General features: G+C 46.9%; 6 protein-coding genes across 6 annotated transcripts; 2 read left to right on the plus strand and 4 right to left on the minus strand.

Moving 5' to 3' along the window:
- Positions 1-519: 519 nt before the first annotated feature.
- On the minus strand, positions 520-1,267 carry N7516_000553 (CFEM domain-containing protein; the record flags this gene model as incomplete). The annotated part of the gene is made up of 3 exons (XM_057213275.1): positions 520-929; positions 992-1,130; positions 1,187-1,267. 3 exons carry the CDS (start codon positions 1,265-1,267, stop codon positions 520-522), a joined length of 630 nt encoding a protein of 209 aa, XP_057075158.1.
- A 2,359-nt stretch (positions 1,268-3,626) lies between these two features.
- N7516_000554 (putative DNA polymerase delta subunit 4) lies at positions 3,627-4,326 on the minus strand (the record flags this gene model as incomplete). Its single annotated transcript, XM_057213276.1, has 3 exons — positions 3,627-3,767; positions 3,843-3,910; positions 3,981-4,326. The coding sequence occupies 3 exons, from the start codon at positions 4,324-4,326 to the stop codon at positions 3,627-3,629; spliced, it is 555 nt and encodes a 184-aa protein (XP_057075159.1).
- A 278-nt stretch (positions 4,327-4,604) lies between these two features.
- On the plus strand, positions 4,605-4,952 carry N7516_000555 (uncharacterized protein; the record flags this gene model as incomplete). Its single annotated transcript, XM_057213277.1, has 2 exons — positions 4,605-4,678; positions 4,817-4,952. 2 exons carry the CDS (start codon positions 4,605-4,607, stop codon positions 4,950-4,952), a joined length of 210 nt encoding a protein of 69 aa, XP_057075160.1.
- A 90-nt stretch (positions 4,953-5,042) lies between these two features.
- N7516_000556 (arrestin C-terminal domain-containing protein) lies at positions 5,043-6,512 on the plus strand. The gene is made up of 4 exons (XM_057213278.1): positions 5,043-5,218; positions 5,295-5,506; positions 5,604-6,180; positions 6,235-6,512. The coding sequence occupies exons 1-4, from the start codon at positions 5,141-5,143 to the stop codon at positions 6,475-6,477; spliced, it is 1,110 nt and encodes a 369-aa protein (XP_057075161.1). The 5' UTR covers positions 5,043-5,140; the 3' UTR covers positions 6,478-6,512.
- Positions 6,513-7,376: 864 nt separating this feature from the next.
- N7516_000557 (uncharacterized protein) lies at positions 7,377-8,850 on the minus strand (the record flags this gene model as incomplete). The annotated part of the gene is made up of 2 exons (XM_057213279.1): positions 7,377-8,202; positions 8,312-8,850. 2 exons carry the CDS (start codon positions 8,848-8,850, stop codon positions 7,377-7,379), a joined length of 1,365 nt encoding a protein of 454 aa, XP_057075162.1.
- A 1,534-nt stretch (positions 8,851-10,384) lies between these two features.
- N7516_000558 (uncharacterized protein) lies at positions 10,385-10,946 on the minus strand (the record flags this gene model as incomplete). The annotated part of the gene is made up of 2 exons (XM_057213280.1): positions 10,385-10,725; positions 10,787-10,946. 2 exons carry the CDS (start codon positions 10,944-10,946, stop codon positions 10,385-10,387), a joined length of 501 nt encoding a protein of 166 aa, XP_057075163.1.
- Positions 10,947-14,033: the final 3,087 nt, after the last annotated feature.

Here is a 14,033-nt window from a genome sequence, read left to right on the forward strand (position 1 = left end):
TTGTCATGACTTCACTTCAATTGGCTGAAGTGAAACAATGTTACCAACTTGGGCTATTTCATATCCGTGAGTGTGGCCCGCATTAACCATCTAGCCCATAGAGGGTCTTTTACTGTGAGAAATTTATCAATTGCCGCTGTAATATGTGTTTCTTAAATATGAGCGCCCAACGTATAGTGATAACACCAAACTATATTTTTCCTGCTGTCCAAGTTGAAGTGACTGATTTGGAAAATTTTCGGCCTATTAATTTACGCCTTTCTGTATGTAAAGCCTACAAATTTAGCCACTACAAGACGCAAGAGAACAGAATAAAGACCAAATTATAAACATCCGTTTTACCCAAAAGGCAAAAACAAGACGTTCATTGTATTAAGCATGTGAACTATACAGCGAGATGACCCCTTCAGGCGTGTCGCACAACCAACCCAGCCAGCAACAAAAAGGAAGCAAATTCCACCTGCCAACAAGAGCCAATCGCAAACACTGACAACAGCCTTAAATTAGGTATGGATATATTTACAGGACGTAAGCGGCGGCAGCGGCGAGAGCAGCAACACCAGCCATGTTGCCCTTGACATTTCCAGCACCGTTGAAGGCGGGTGAAGAGGAAGAGGCAGTGGCCGATCCGGTGGTGGTCACCAGCGGGGTGGAGGTGGCAACACCGGAGGAGGAACCGACGGGGGCGGATCCACCGGTGGTGGTACCGGCACCCGCGCCGGTGGTGGAGCTCTCGGTCTCAACAGCGGAGGAGGAGGACTCAACGGCGCTGGAGCTCTCGCTGGCAGACCCGGTGGTCTCAGCGGGGGCAGAGCTGGGGGCGCTGGTCTCTGAGGCGCTGGCCTGGGAGGAAGCGCTGGTCTCGATGGGAGGGATCGAGATAGGCTGACCGGCAGAGGAGCACTGTTCAACGACGGCGTTGGAGACAGCTAGATTGGTGGGTTAGTGGGGGTGTTGGGATTCAAAAGAGAGTAGGTGGATGTTAACATACAAACTTGGTCGCTGTGTTCGCAGGCCTTCGCAACACAAGGGGTGATGCTGGATACGAGCTCGGTCTTCTGGCAGTGGCACTTGAAGTCGAGCAGCTCGGAGCAACCATCGCCCTGCAGGGCACTGAGGAAGCAGCTCAGCTAGAGGGGAGTGTTAGTATATATATTCTTGTGACATGCATTAATTTTATTCGTACCGAGCAGGCAGGCACATTGGGTAGCTGGGCGCTGGCGAGGCCGGCGGCAGCGAAGGCAATCAGAGTGGTGGAGAACTTCATTTTGATGATATAGCTGGACTAAAAAATAGTTATTATGAACGGCGTGCCGGAAAAGACAGTCAAGTATGTATAGCGAGTGCAGATGAGTTGAGAAGAGCTGGGTCTGGATTTGGATGGGTGGTGCCCTTTTTATAAGCTTTGCCGGGTCCTATATACTTTACCTCCCCCATGGTGAAACCCCCTGTGGCAGGGTTGCACCAAAAGGTAGGCGCGTGGGACCATCACATGTCTCCGCATGCTTAATGGGAGGCAATCCACCGAAAGTAGGTCAAGGCCGCGGTTGACTCAGATCCGTAATTACCACGGATTGGAACCCCGGACGCTCATTGCATGGCCAAGGCAGAAAGGCTTACGCCGGATCCTGGGTTCCCGCAGCCGATTGAGTATTAGAACGAGAATGGCTGGTTGGTCCTATTGTCTCGTACGGCGTACGTATGCCCGCATTGCCAAGTTGAGACTAGACCAAGGCGAACGAGGAAGCCACCGGAAAAGTTGGACCAGTGGCAATGTTGGTACTACATTTCCCATTAGCTAGTCATACGGCCAAACAGGGTCACTAGCTTTAATTTCCACTGTGTTGGGCTAGACTCTTAGCGGCCTCCATGGGCGAAGGTACGGTACAGGTCGCAGTACTCCGTACATGCATATATGTAGCATACGTTGTGTAGCGTTCCCATTTCAAATAATCTTGAGTGGATTGGCTGGAAGCAGGATTCAAGCGTATGCAGGATAAGCCAAACAATGAATATTTGAATGTATGACAGCATGATTGACAAAGAATAAAGAACCACAGGGTGGCGAACCCCATAGTATCTGGTACAAGACATTTTGAGGAAAATCCGGGGAAGATACTTGGACCCCGGCAGGCCCCGGTAGGGCCCGAGAGAGCGTAGTATCGAACTATACCACATTGGGACTTGGTCCGACGCAATGTCTACAAAATTAATATAATAATAACAATATAACAATATATATGATATATATAATATATATAATACCTTGAAATTGATTTGGGGTTACACACGGCATTGTCATTTGGTTCCTCAAATGAAAGGCTCTAGAAAGGGTCCAAACTCAGGAGGCCAACCTTGTGAGCTACGGAAATTGTCTAATATAGGGCTCATGGATGTACAACGTAGTACATAGTAGCTCTCTGGGTCAGATAAAGGCCTCAAAGATACCCCGAAGGAGCCAGAGTTTCATTGGGCTCGATGATCATCTATTATCTTCCGGGATAACCGCAGACTAGCAAGGATATCAAAATACTGGCATCTTCCGAGAGATGAGTCGATCGTGAAATATTGTACCTGCATATGGCTCCTCCGGTATCAATATAGTCAAGATCTCACTTCCCGAGTGAACCATTTGTTTCCGTGAAAACGACATTAACACCGACGGGGGAGGGGAGCTTGTTCGAGAAGAGACCATGACCATCATAGCTCAGGCAAGTGAGACATTTAGCGGGGGTGGGCCCAGTCAAGACACAGACTAGACCATACGCTAGTATTTATTGTAGCGTGGGGTTTGGGGTAATACCCAGAAAGCAGAAAAATCAGGGACAAAAGACCAAAAGCATCAATCACATGGGAAACAAGACCTGCTTAGCGTCGCCACCGTGGACTTTGAACGACATCCTGTGTCCAGTAAGATCTCGTGTCCAGCCACTTGACGCCCACTGTGCGAGAAAGGAAAAGTAAAGGCGTACCGGCTGAAAGATCTAAATTAGGCTTGGGCTTTCATTCCAATCGGTAAAATAACTGTTGAGGCGTCGACTTACAGTGGACAAGATCATAATATTAACAGTTAATGATAATACATATGTGTATCCATACAAATTATGCAGAGATAACAAGCAAATGCCCTAAGCTTTTCCGACTTATAGCAAAGATGTAGTGAAGAAGTTGAAAAAAGAAGATGGCCGATGGCGAATATCGCGGGGTCCCCGGACAGACCCATTGTGAGAATCCGGGGATAAGACGGGGAAAAGATTCCAATAACATCCTGGTCTCTCATCTCCCAATTTTAGATAAATATGGCCATTGCGATATACTTTGTACTTTGAAGGACTTTCCCGATGAGTCGAAATGAGGATCGACGTCTCGAGGATCGGGCATTCTATCGTATAGATGCGTATAAGCGGGAATTGCCACCTAGCCTCGGCTCACATGGAAGTCTCAATGGAAGATAATTATTTGCTTGAAAAGTCCAAGTTACTCGTCTCTGAGAATGGAATTTACAACCTTTAAACCTTTAAACTGGGAATACCCATATTTGTCATTCGTATCTCATTAAAACCTATTACAAACACCCCGTCCATGCAAGTTCGTTACGCCAATTCAAATCACTTTCCCGTATGTCCTCAGGATAACAATTCATCAATATGTGCTCGCTCATTTGTATTCTTCCCCTTCAAAAGAACCGCAAGGACTTCGATGGGCGGGTTGAGCTTCAGCAGATTAGCCCGTCTCCAGCGCTTGAGACGAGCAATTCCAACACAGGGCTAAAGAGAAAGACATTATGTTAGATGACTGTTTTTTTTTTTTATAGAGAACTCTCGGAGACCAAGAGGACATACCCCATATTGACTGGAAAGATCAAAATGCCGGAGAATCTTTTCCTCTACATCCATGCCTTGTTGGTGGGCTATTGAGTTGGAATTATCCTATTAGCCTCTTGACTCACACTAATTCTCTGTGCGACAAAATCGACTTACCTCTAGGAGCCTTCCGGGTCTGTTCTTGAGCCCGCCAGTATCGCCAGACATCCTGCTTGTTCAACTGCAATGCCCGCTTATCTTCTTCGGATCGGGGTGCTTGGTGTTCAGTTGCAGCCTGCTGGCGCACCGCTAGCTCTGCGACATGGGGCTTGGAGGGTTCATTTGGAGTCACGGACAGCTGCTGGGGCTCCGGGGTGGCGGAGGCAGATTTGTCGGAGAGCGCTGGAGTTGAGTCGAGGGCCTTCGCTTTGTGGGATGGTGCGGCGACTGGTTTGGTCACTCGGCCCCCTCCGAAGGACAGTGTCGACTGCGACCCAGGTTTATTTGCTACACGACGAGGCATAGTGATGTGGAATATAGTGGGTTGGCGTTAAGATCTGGGGAATCTAGAAATGTTGAAGAAGTTAGGTGGAGAAGGAGGCGATATCATGGTTGCACTGGCAACCAATCTTGGGAAAATCTGCTAAACGGAATTTAGTTTTCCGTGGTTCTAAATTGGGGGAATTCAACTATATAAATTTATACACTTATACATTCTATATATATATCTATATAAAAACTCATTTATTTAGTACCTATATATACTAATATATATAATATATATTGTTCTATAGATTTATCATGTGTGATGACGATGCTGATATTGGCATTGGAAACTGGGCTTACATTATCTACGCGATAACCATCACGTCTGGGTATATATATGTAGAGATCTGACAAGAGTTGATAGACCTTCCTATCTTGTTATTATAGTCTATTAGTCTATTAGTCTATTAGTTCATTTAATATAGAGAACCCTAAGAGAGCCCAATAAAAAATAAAAATAAAAAGAGGCTCAAGTCAATTGTGGCTGTTGGGGGCGGGCTCAGTTCACCTTTCCCCACCACAACCACTGTACCTTTTGGAAGCTCAGCTCCTTCACCTCTCCTATCTCGAACCTCTACACCTCTTAGACCTCTAGACCTCTAGACAACTTACACCTTTCGACCTCTTTTAGCCTCCGACATTCAAAGGATCTCCACTTCCACGCAGTTCTACCTAACCCACCGTCCAACCCTTATGAACCGTGCGAAAGGATCCCCTCGTCCACTCATATATTCCCCACAACTCAACCAACCTCCGCATGTCTATGGTGCAACAGGCACGGCTGACTCGAGATGGCCGCCTTTGTGCGCGTATCAGGCCCGGCAAATGGCAATTTTCTGATCGGATACCCAGGCATTTCTGCGACCATGGTAAGCGCCCTGCCGATACATGCGGCGAGCCCGTTTGGCCCCCTGCTCACACGGCCTCATTGACTGACTATCCAAGCCACGAATCGAGGGTAAAGTTGAAATCAGACCCTGCGTTGGTATTACAGCTCCGGTCAACGTCTCGCTCGTCACTATTTCCCTCCTCCGCCGCGAGACCATTCACCCTTCGGCCGACACTTTCACGAAGAAACGCCTGGCTCCACCACGAAAAGAGATTACCGACATCGTCGGCAAAGAGATGCTCCTATTTCGATGCCCCGCCGGCCGAGAGTACGAAGAAGTAATATCTATGGACCTCCCCTTCGTCCCTTTTTATTCCATTTGGTCGTGGGGGTCGTGATGCCTCTCGCCGTGTACCACCAGCTAGTATACAGCTCCCGAGTCGCACCGCCGAAACCTACTACGAGATGGTGGTGACAGTCCAACAAGGACAACAGCAGCAGCACAAATACACCTTCCCCGTCCCGATCGCGCGCTACGACACACTCTCCACATTCGGCATGTACAATCGTCCGGAGTCGGCGGAGCGCGTATCAGATCATCTGGTCACATTAGCCATCTCACTACCACGGTGGTCTTACGGTCCTCTCGATCCTGTCAGCGTCTATGTCAAACTGTCACCGAACGAGAGCTGGATGGGCAAGGCGCGTAAAGTGACCATCAGCAAGATCACCATCGGCATCGACGAAGAAATCATCTACAACCACGAAGGTGATGAGCCCCAGCGCAAAGTCAAGGTTCTAGCCAAGAAAACAGAAAACATCGGCGTTAAACTACCCCAATCGGGCTACTTAACAAATCTGGGCTTGGTATTCCCTGCCAAGGACCTCCGCGATGCAGAAGGAATCTTGCCAAGAAGTAGGGCGGCATTTCCAACGTACGGTGTGAGTGGCTTCACAACCACAGCAAGTCTATATAAAATCGAGTACTACCTCACAGTTCGAGTTCGTTTCCCCCTAGTTTCATAGTATATCATCCCCAAAACTCACACCCAGCAGGCCCATTTAACCTCAGCAAGAGACATTACCATCCGACAACCAATCGTGGTCTGCCCTCTCGATCACGCCGGCTGCAAAGAAGAAATGGAAGCGATCGAGCAAGCCGCACGAGACGCCGCCCACGTCAACCCGGACAACCCCATGCTGCCTCTTCCAGCAATTGTACGACCAAGCGACCACAACGCCCTCAGCCATCTAGGCGCCGCTATTGTCGGCAACCAGAAGAAACCCCTGATCGACTGAGATGGGAGACGATTCAACCCTTCACAGTAACAATGATGAAACTTATTTAATAAATCCCCCCTCCCCCTCCCTCCCCCTCCCTCCCCCATCTGGATACCGACGCTCCTTGGCGGTATCCCCACACACGGGGACCGACGGCTGCCGTTACTTTTGATGTCCCCGGCGGGTGCGGAGGCTGACGGCTCCTCTGCAATCACGCTATATCATGACATGCCTTACGATTGCATACATTTTGGAGTTGGTTGCATGGCATTCCTGGAAGCTTGGCTGTTCATCTCTGGGCAAAACGGGGATCATGGGGTGTTTGGGTTACCTGTTCAGAGATTTGGCCAGGGAAATCGAGTGTTGACTACCGTGTCTCCCTCGACTCATGGCCGGTGTCTTCCCGCTGCATATATGTGATTGGTCTTGTTTGGCCATTTGATGATTATTTAACCCGCACATTGGTTCATTCACGCATTTGTCTCAATTGTGATACAATTTGTATCCATGGACCCATGAATCTGTGGATCTATAGATTCAGGATTCAGGGATCATCTATTCTCGTGGCTATGTATATTCAAATGTTGTCATTTGGAATGTAAACACGGACCTATGAATGACTATATCGTGTTTCAGCGCCCACGTAACCTACCTAGGTAGTTACCTTCATTGCCGCCGACATAAATGACCCGTCTTCACTGCTCCTCCCCCATATTCTCCCACTTTTCTATTATTCTGCCTCTCTATCTTCTCTATCTTGCACTTATCGCCGCCCCTTTTCTCTTACTCTAGCCCGTACCGACTACTGCACATTTGCTTTTTCAGCCCTTTCATTTTTACCGGAGATGTCCCTTAATCTGATATCCATCATTAACCTAATCTCCAACACCAATCACGGTGAAGCACAAAATAAACGCTCAGTCGAGTAGTGTACATATACCAAACTCTTGAATCATTAATCCAACCATCACCATCCCACCGATGGGAGCAACTCCAAACAACAAAAAAATGGTCAATACAGTTGCAGAAACTTCATAAATCTGAAGCTCTTGAGTGGGGCTTTCCAAAATAACCTCAGGTTTGACATGTGCCCCATAAAAGATACCCACGATCAACCAAGACATAGTAAAACCTCTTTGTATCGAAGTGCTATCTTTCGCTTGGAATTTGGACAACCCACCAACAATAGCCAGTGGAACGGATCCCAAAAGCATCCCTGCGAGTGCCATAACGGTGTTCTGTCCGTTGCCCCCAGTACGAGCAGTAAGAGCAGTAATCTCGTCCTTTATATCCGGATCCAGGTCTCGCCTAAAAGATTCTAAAGGCCCGCCAGATGTTTCTGCACATGGTGCTTCTAGCGCTCTGAAGCATACTTCGGTGGCAAAGAAATCACTCCCAGGTTCACGCTCTGCATCATCCATACTTGGTGTTCGAACGAGAAAAATAGATGGATATTCCGCATTAAGAAGGGTTCCAATAATATTCATGATAGACATGAAAGCATATGGTGCAACCGTTAAACCAAAGGCAGCGTAGCCATACTGTTGGATTTGGTCTCCTCGGGTACGATAGAGAGTAACAGTGGCCCACAACGCCTGCAGCAAACTGACAAGCAGTTTCAGGATATTGTAGGAGGATAAAAAGATCTCTTTGCTCGACTTTCGTGGAGGAATAAGTTCAACTTTTGCATATGGGGGACAAATGCCAATACATAGTTGCTTGGAAGACGATGCTCGCCGTGAACTATGGTATCAGGTGATAAATATCGAGGATTGGGGGTCTGCCACCATTGCCTTGGAGAAACTCAGCATTTTCTTCAAATGATTAATATTTGGAAAAAGATATATCCTACCTTTGAGGTATTGAATTAGTTTCTTCCTCCCCTTCTTCTTCATTAGAGCTATCAGGATGAATGCTTCTCGGATTGGATTGCACAATCCCTAGTTCTATATCCCTCATATCCCCATCTTGTGGAAGTCGATCTGGAGGAGGTGTATCCCTCCCTTGATTATTTCGTGTAGGCCTGTTTGGTGGATGATCTGGGTTGGGCTTTTTTACCACCATGCACAAGGCCCCTGCACGAATAGCTTGCTGAATAGGATCCCCTGCGAAGATCGAGTGTCTGTATATTGCATTTAGAGCACGGAGAACTCCAGCTCCTGGTAGGAGAAGAGCAATAAATATGGTCGTTATCATTTCACGGGTGCTTTGACCGGGGCTACTAATGATTGTTGCTGCATGTGCGAAGTAGTTGGTGAGGTAGAAGATGACATAGTCGGTCCAGCTGGGTGGTGTGCAGAGTAGATTTGAGATCCCATGGTTTGTTGCTCCATTTGGAACCGTGATAGTAAGATTCTTCATCTGTTTTTTTCTGATTTCCAATGGTTTCATTATCAAAAGGACCGATTTTTAAATCTCGGGACTTCTAAGTAGTATTATGTTCCCCACTTTGAATGACGCTGGTCTACCCAATGTGATATATGTATGCCTGATCGACATCTAATGCCTTGTGTATTCCAAAATTGTCGTATATCGGCGTAACGAACACCGTTTAGCATAGATAATGAGAAGTTGGGAATGGCTTCCATAGTGGATACATAAACTATTTATTTTAACGACCCTATACAGAGTTGACTAGACAATATCTGCCAGGTGAGGCCTTCCCTTACCAAACCAGGAATTAGTATTAGTTACCTTAGGTATATTACTACTATTTTAAACGATACTACTCACTCTTACGTTCCATGGGTGGAAATTGGCTGTGCGCCAACTATCAACAGTCTCCTTCAGGTGCCATATCATCCACGCCATATGACAAACCTGCAAACACTCCATTGAACCGAATGGTAAAATCAAACAGGCCTTTTGGGATATTATGGATTAGATCCCCAATAAGCCGTAGTTCTGGTCGAAGGTGTGCAGGCTGGGAGAGTCGTACTCGAAGGCTTTTGGCGGATCCATCGATTTTGATAGCGCACGTTCTTCTATCAGTCCGGCGACCCAGTCTGTTAATCCCACCGGCTGTGAGGCGAGTGGTTTTCGGGTCCTTCTCGAGACAGGCGGCACAAGTAAATGAGATCTAGAGTTGGGTGTGTACAAAGGGGAGTGGCCTCCCTTTAAGACTGCGGATAGGAGCGTCTGGGATGTTTGCAATGTTTGACATTTAGGATCGCGGTCGACTCACCGCCTTCGCAGTGTTGTCGTCGGATGCACGCCGGGAAAGGCTCCAGACCAAGCTGACGATGATCTGATATGTTGTGATGTAGGGGCTGAAGAGTAGGGCAGCAAGAGGGAATTCCAACCGAATCAAAAAAAAAGGGTGAATGTGGACATATGTTGTGATGGACACCTGATTGATCAGGCCTTGTTGTTAGGCTGTCACCCCACCTAAGTGCTCCGTTTGTAGGAATCAACCTTTCTTCTTCTCTCTCTCTCTCTCTCTCTCTCTCGCTGGTCCTCATTACCTCCATCAACATACAACAGTGGGTATTCGCTGGTGGTCACCCACCCAACTACTAATCCACCGATCTCAAGGTTATGTATGGCAGAGCGGACGGGATGCCTTGAGTCTATGGTCGTATGTGGGAAGACATGGTTGCATTTATGGTCTTGAAGCCGATGGGTGCACGCTTCTTCAATCACTACTTCTGCGCAGCCCAAAACAACACTTTATTTCTTTTCTGCATCCTCACTAGATTTCTGATTATAGATTCTACAGTGATGGACACTAGCATTGATCCACTACGAGCAAAAAAGAAGCCGATCCGGCCAAACATGGTAATTGTTGATTCCGTTCCCACGGCTCTGCGACTGGTGTAATGACTGTACTGGGCTAGCGTTCCATGCTACCATATTTCCCCCAATAGACTAACTGTATTCAAATGACTTCTCAGAGTCCACCAGGAAGTTCACATGCTTGTTCCTCTCACCATGTGTTGAATTGATTGATATCAAAGTTCTCCCACAATAGCCTTCCATACTCAAGTTCCCGGGCAACTTTTCCCTCACTATTCCACCAGATCGTAGATAGCATGATCATACCCGAGGAATCGCCCTTCTTTATTCCGGGAGGAAGGTTGGGCTTGGCTTCCTCGGGAGGATCAATCTTCAATGTGAACCATACCACGTTCTCCATGACCGCAAACGAGCCGGGCTCGGAACTGCCGTGGAGCGAAATGGCCTCAACTGAGATATTCGTCATAAGACCGCCAAATCCCTTGTTCTGTTCGAACCAAATCTTCTTAGGTGATCTAACAATACCGAGGGCTATATGAAAATAAAGTGTTAGAATGGTAATTGAGAAGGGAGAAGGGAAATTAGCTCTTACGGATGTCGGACATGCGATAATCATCAGCTACTATGCTGTTCATTTTTTCGGCATCGGCATTGCCGAAAGCTTCGAAGTACTCAGAAATGCGCGCCAGCAATACCTTGTCCTCATGGTGTCGGATGCGGCTATTGTCAAATGCGGACGTGGTCGGAGCCATGTTGTTATGATATGTGATTTCGGTGGTTTATTTGTCGCAGTATGTGTTGCAAAATGATTCTGGTTGCTGAAGAGTTGGGCGAGAAATCGAAGCCGTATTTATAGTTTTATTTCTCAATTCGAGTAAATGGTAGATCAAAGGGTCCTCAAGTCCTCCAGTCCCCGGCTCTATGAGCTATCACAAAGTGGTGGGGTCACCTACATTGTGCCCCGCCGCGCAGTGTGTCACACTTCAGCTTCAAGCTGCAAACGCCACTTGGGCTTGCCGGATTTGGGTGGAATTAAGTCATTGCCAGTTAACAAGTAATGTATTTACTCCATGTCCTTGCGATTGCTGTGCAAGAAGGCTGCCGTGCTGAGACATTCAATGGCCTTGGCATGCATGCATAACCATGCTAAGGCAAGATATTCCGACTCATAAAACATCAAGAGAACATTACCCGAGGAGCATGCGTGTCGTGTCACACTTCAGCTTCAAACACCCACCGATTCTGAAGGCAGTTGCTTTGAGCATAGCCCTCTCTCATTACAAGCCAACTAATCGTATGCATCATGACGCAGTCTGGTGGTCTCGGAGTCTCCTGGTCTAACGCAACGCCAGATATTCTCTATACGTGATGATTTGGGAATACATTGAATCGGCAAATGATGCAGATTAATGTCGAGTTACAATTCTATAAAGAAATAAAAAGACAAAAAACATACAGTGGGTATTCGCTGGTCGTCACCCTCTCGGTGCGGGGGCGACCATAGCTCACAGAGAACTAGGCATCCCGTCCGCTCTGCCATATCACCACCAAAACCATCCCCTGTTGTCAGCCTTTCTCTTCCCTGTTCCCCGACTCAAAGTCCATTACTGCTTCTACCTGCACGACCTCATAGCCCACAGTTCCCCACTTGTGACGGCCATTGAACCGGGCTAAGAGCGCTTAAAAACGCGAAACGGTTGGTCGATTCCGAAGTCTGCTTCGGGCCTCTCGAAAGGCTAGATCCTATGTCTTCAATCACCACAGCGGCTTCATGGGTACGAGAGATGGCTGGCTAGTTTCGGTGCTTTACTATATAGCCTATTCTCGTTCGAAAATCTGTCCCGATGTCCAGAGGACACGTAACCTCTGCCTGACACCGGAACCTCGCAACCAATAGTATAAGAAGCGCGAAAACGTTTGACTGTTATCCAAATACTGTGGTGCCATCACTTAGCATAGGCTCACCCCAAATTAGTACTCCGAGAGTCCGAGTGGATTTAACTAAGATTCTAAATATAAAAGAGAGAAGAAGAAGAAGGAGGGAAGTTCTCTTAACCTACTACCTAAAGAACCTTCTGACTGATTAGGGTTCCCGAAGTGGGTCCTGCCCTAGATCTACTCCGTAGTGACTTAGCCGAATCTCTATTCTATCATTTAATAATTCGACTGGCCTTCCTACTAACTAACGCTAGCTCCTAGATCGTCATATATTATATCATAAAGGACAAACGTTTTCCTACGGTTAAGGCTACCGCGAGTAAAGGAAGGCGGAATTATAGGAAGACTATTCGGTCGGACAAAGCTAGATACTCGGTATGTGTTGGTCAAGGCGAATTCGAGAATGCCTGTACCTTCTTACGAATACAATAGTTAAGTGATCATGTGGATGCGTTTGTGGGAGATCTAGCCAATAGAGAGAACAAAACTGGGGATATCTACCTTGGTATACACAAGCATGTTCCTGGGGCCAGTTACGGTGTTTCTGCGGACGACCCGATGGCTTCGGATCTTGAACCATCAGACGCTGGTGGGTATTAAGCTTTAGTTCGGATCAATCAGTGATTCCCTCCATCTGAACCCTGCGAAGCAATCACACGCTAGTGCGCCCCGATCCGCTTCCGCTGCGGCAATTATGTGACGAAAACGCACTATCTAACTCGTCTACACTAACCCGAAATGCGAATATTCCACGAAAATCTTCTGCAGGAAAGACAAAAAAAAAAAAAAAAATAGACAGGGCGGGCACCACGCATCACTCACGCAGCCATCCCCCGTTTATGTGTCCAAATCACCTCCCTCGCTCCGTTCCTACCCGATCTAGTGTGGTGTGGATTCGCACGAGGCAGATCTTGCAGTGTTCGCCGGGCATGCAACACCAGTTGCCTTCAATCGATCCACTTGATATGCAAGTATCGCATCGCTGGCAAATTGATGACCAATAATGGAAATATGTACCCCTCTAAGCCACACTGTATTACTATTAGCCTAAAGCCAGTCTGTTATTGGTTTAATCCACAGAAATCCCTGTAGTATTACATCATAGAAAAGATGCCCAGTACCGGGGGAAACGAGTCCAAGATATCTTTTCCTTATCGCCGGTCTAAGAGACTATTGTAGGCGGAATGCTATACGGCCAAATCAATTTCGGATAACTCATATTTTGTTTTATCAATCCAGACGTGCAATAATAAGGTCAAGTCGATAAAAATAGAGCTGAAAGCATAATAACTAAGACTTGTTTAGCTTATATAAGTATGGAGATCCCATTTTCATTGCGTTGATTACACTGGAGGCATTGTAAGACTGTGAACTACTGTTGTATACCGTTGAATTGAGTACCAGCGCCATTATTATTATTCTAAGACCGTAGACCGACATTTGTATTTATCGAGCCTTAGTTACCTAGTATTATGAAATGTGTAGCTCGAGCTACTTCCTATTGAGAGCGAATTAATATTCCGTATTCAGCTTTAGCTCCAAAGGGCTCATTATAGACATACCTCAGCTATGATTTCTAGTTATCTCTGAAGTTCTCCACCTAATCGTTTGTATCCATTTTCCGACGACGATCCGAATTTCACCATATTGCTATGGCTGGCATGAATACTAATGGAATTATAGCCGTCGAGAGTTACCGATTCCTTAAGAAACCACTTTTCCTACCAGTGGCAAAGGCAGCTCCTCAAAAAGGAAGTAATCTCGAGACTTCTACCCGCCTCTCGTAATTCCCGTACCATTGCCAGAAATCCAATGTAAAGGGACTCAAGAAATTGACTTTCGGTTTCTAGTACAGCAAACTGGGACTTGGTTGCTGACTTTATACAACCTAACGGGTATTC

This window comes from Penicillium verrucosum, assembly GCF_028828655.1.
Source record: "Penicillium verrucosum strain IBT 35672 chromosome Unknown utg000001l_segment0_segment0, whole genome shotgun sequence".
NCBI classification, from domain to species: domain Eukaryota; kingdom Fungi; phylum Ascomycota; class Eurotiomycetes; order Eurotiales; family Aspergillaceae; genus Penicillium; species Penicillium verrucosum.

Bases quoted from the DNA above. Each gene is read 5' to 3' on its own strand.
- N7516_000556 (XM_057213278.1), top strand. From the start codon at position 5,141: ATGGCCGCCTTTGTGCGCGTATCAGGCCCGGCAAATGGCAATTTTCTG. The intron at 5,219-5,294 runs GTAAGCGCCCTG...TGACTATCCAAG, and splicing joins CAGGCATTTCTGCGACCATG to CCACGAATCGAGGGTAAAGT. The intron at 6,181-6,234 runs GTTCGTTTCCCC...CACACCCAGCAG, and splicing joins AGTACTACCTCACAGTTCGA to GCCCATTTAACCTCAGCAAG.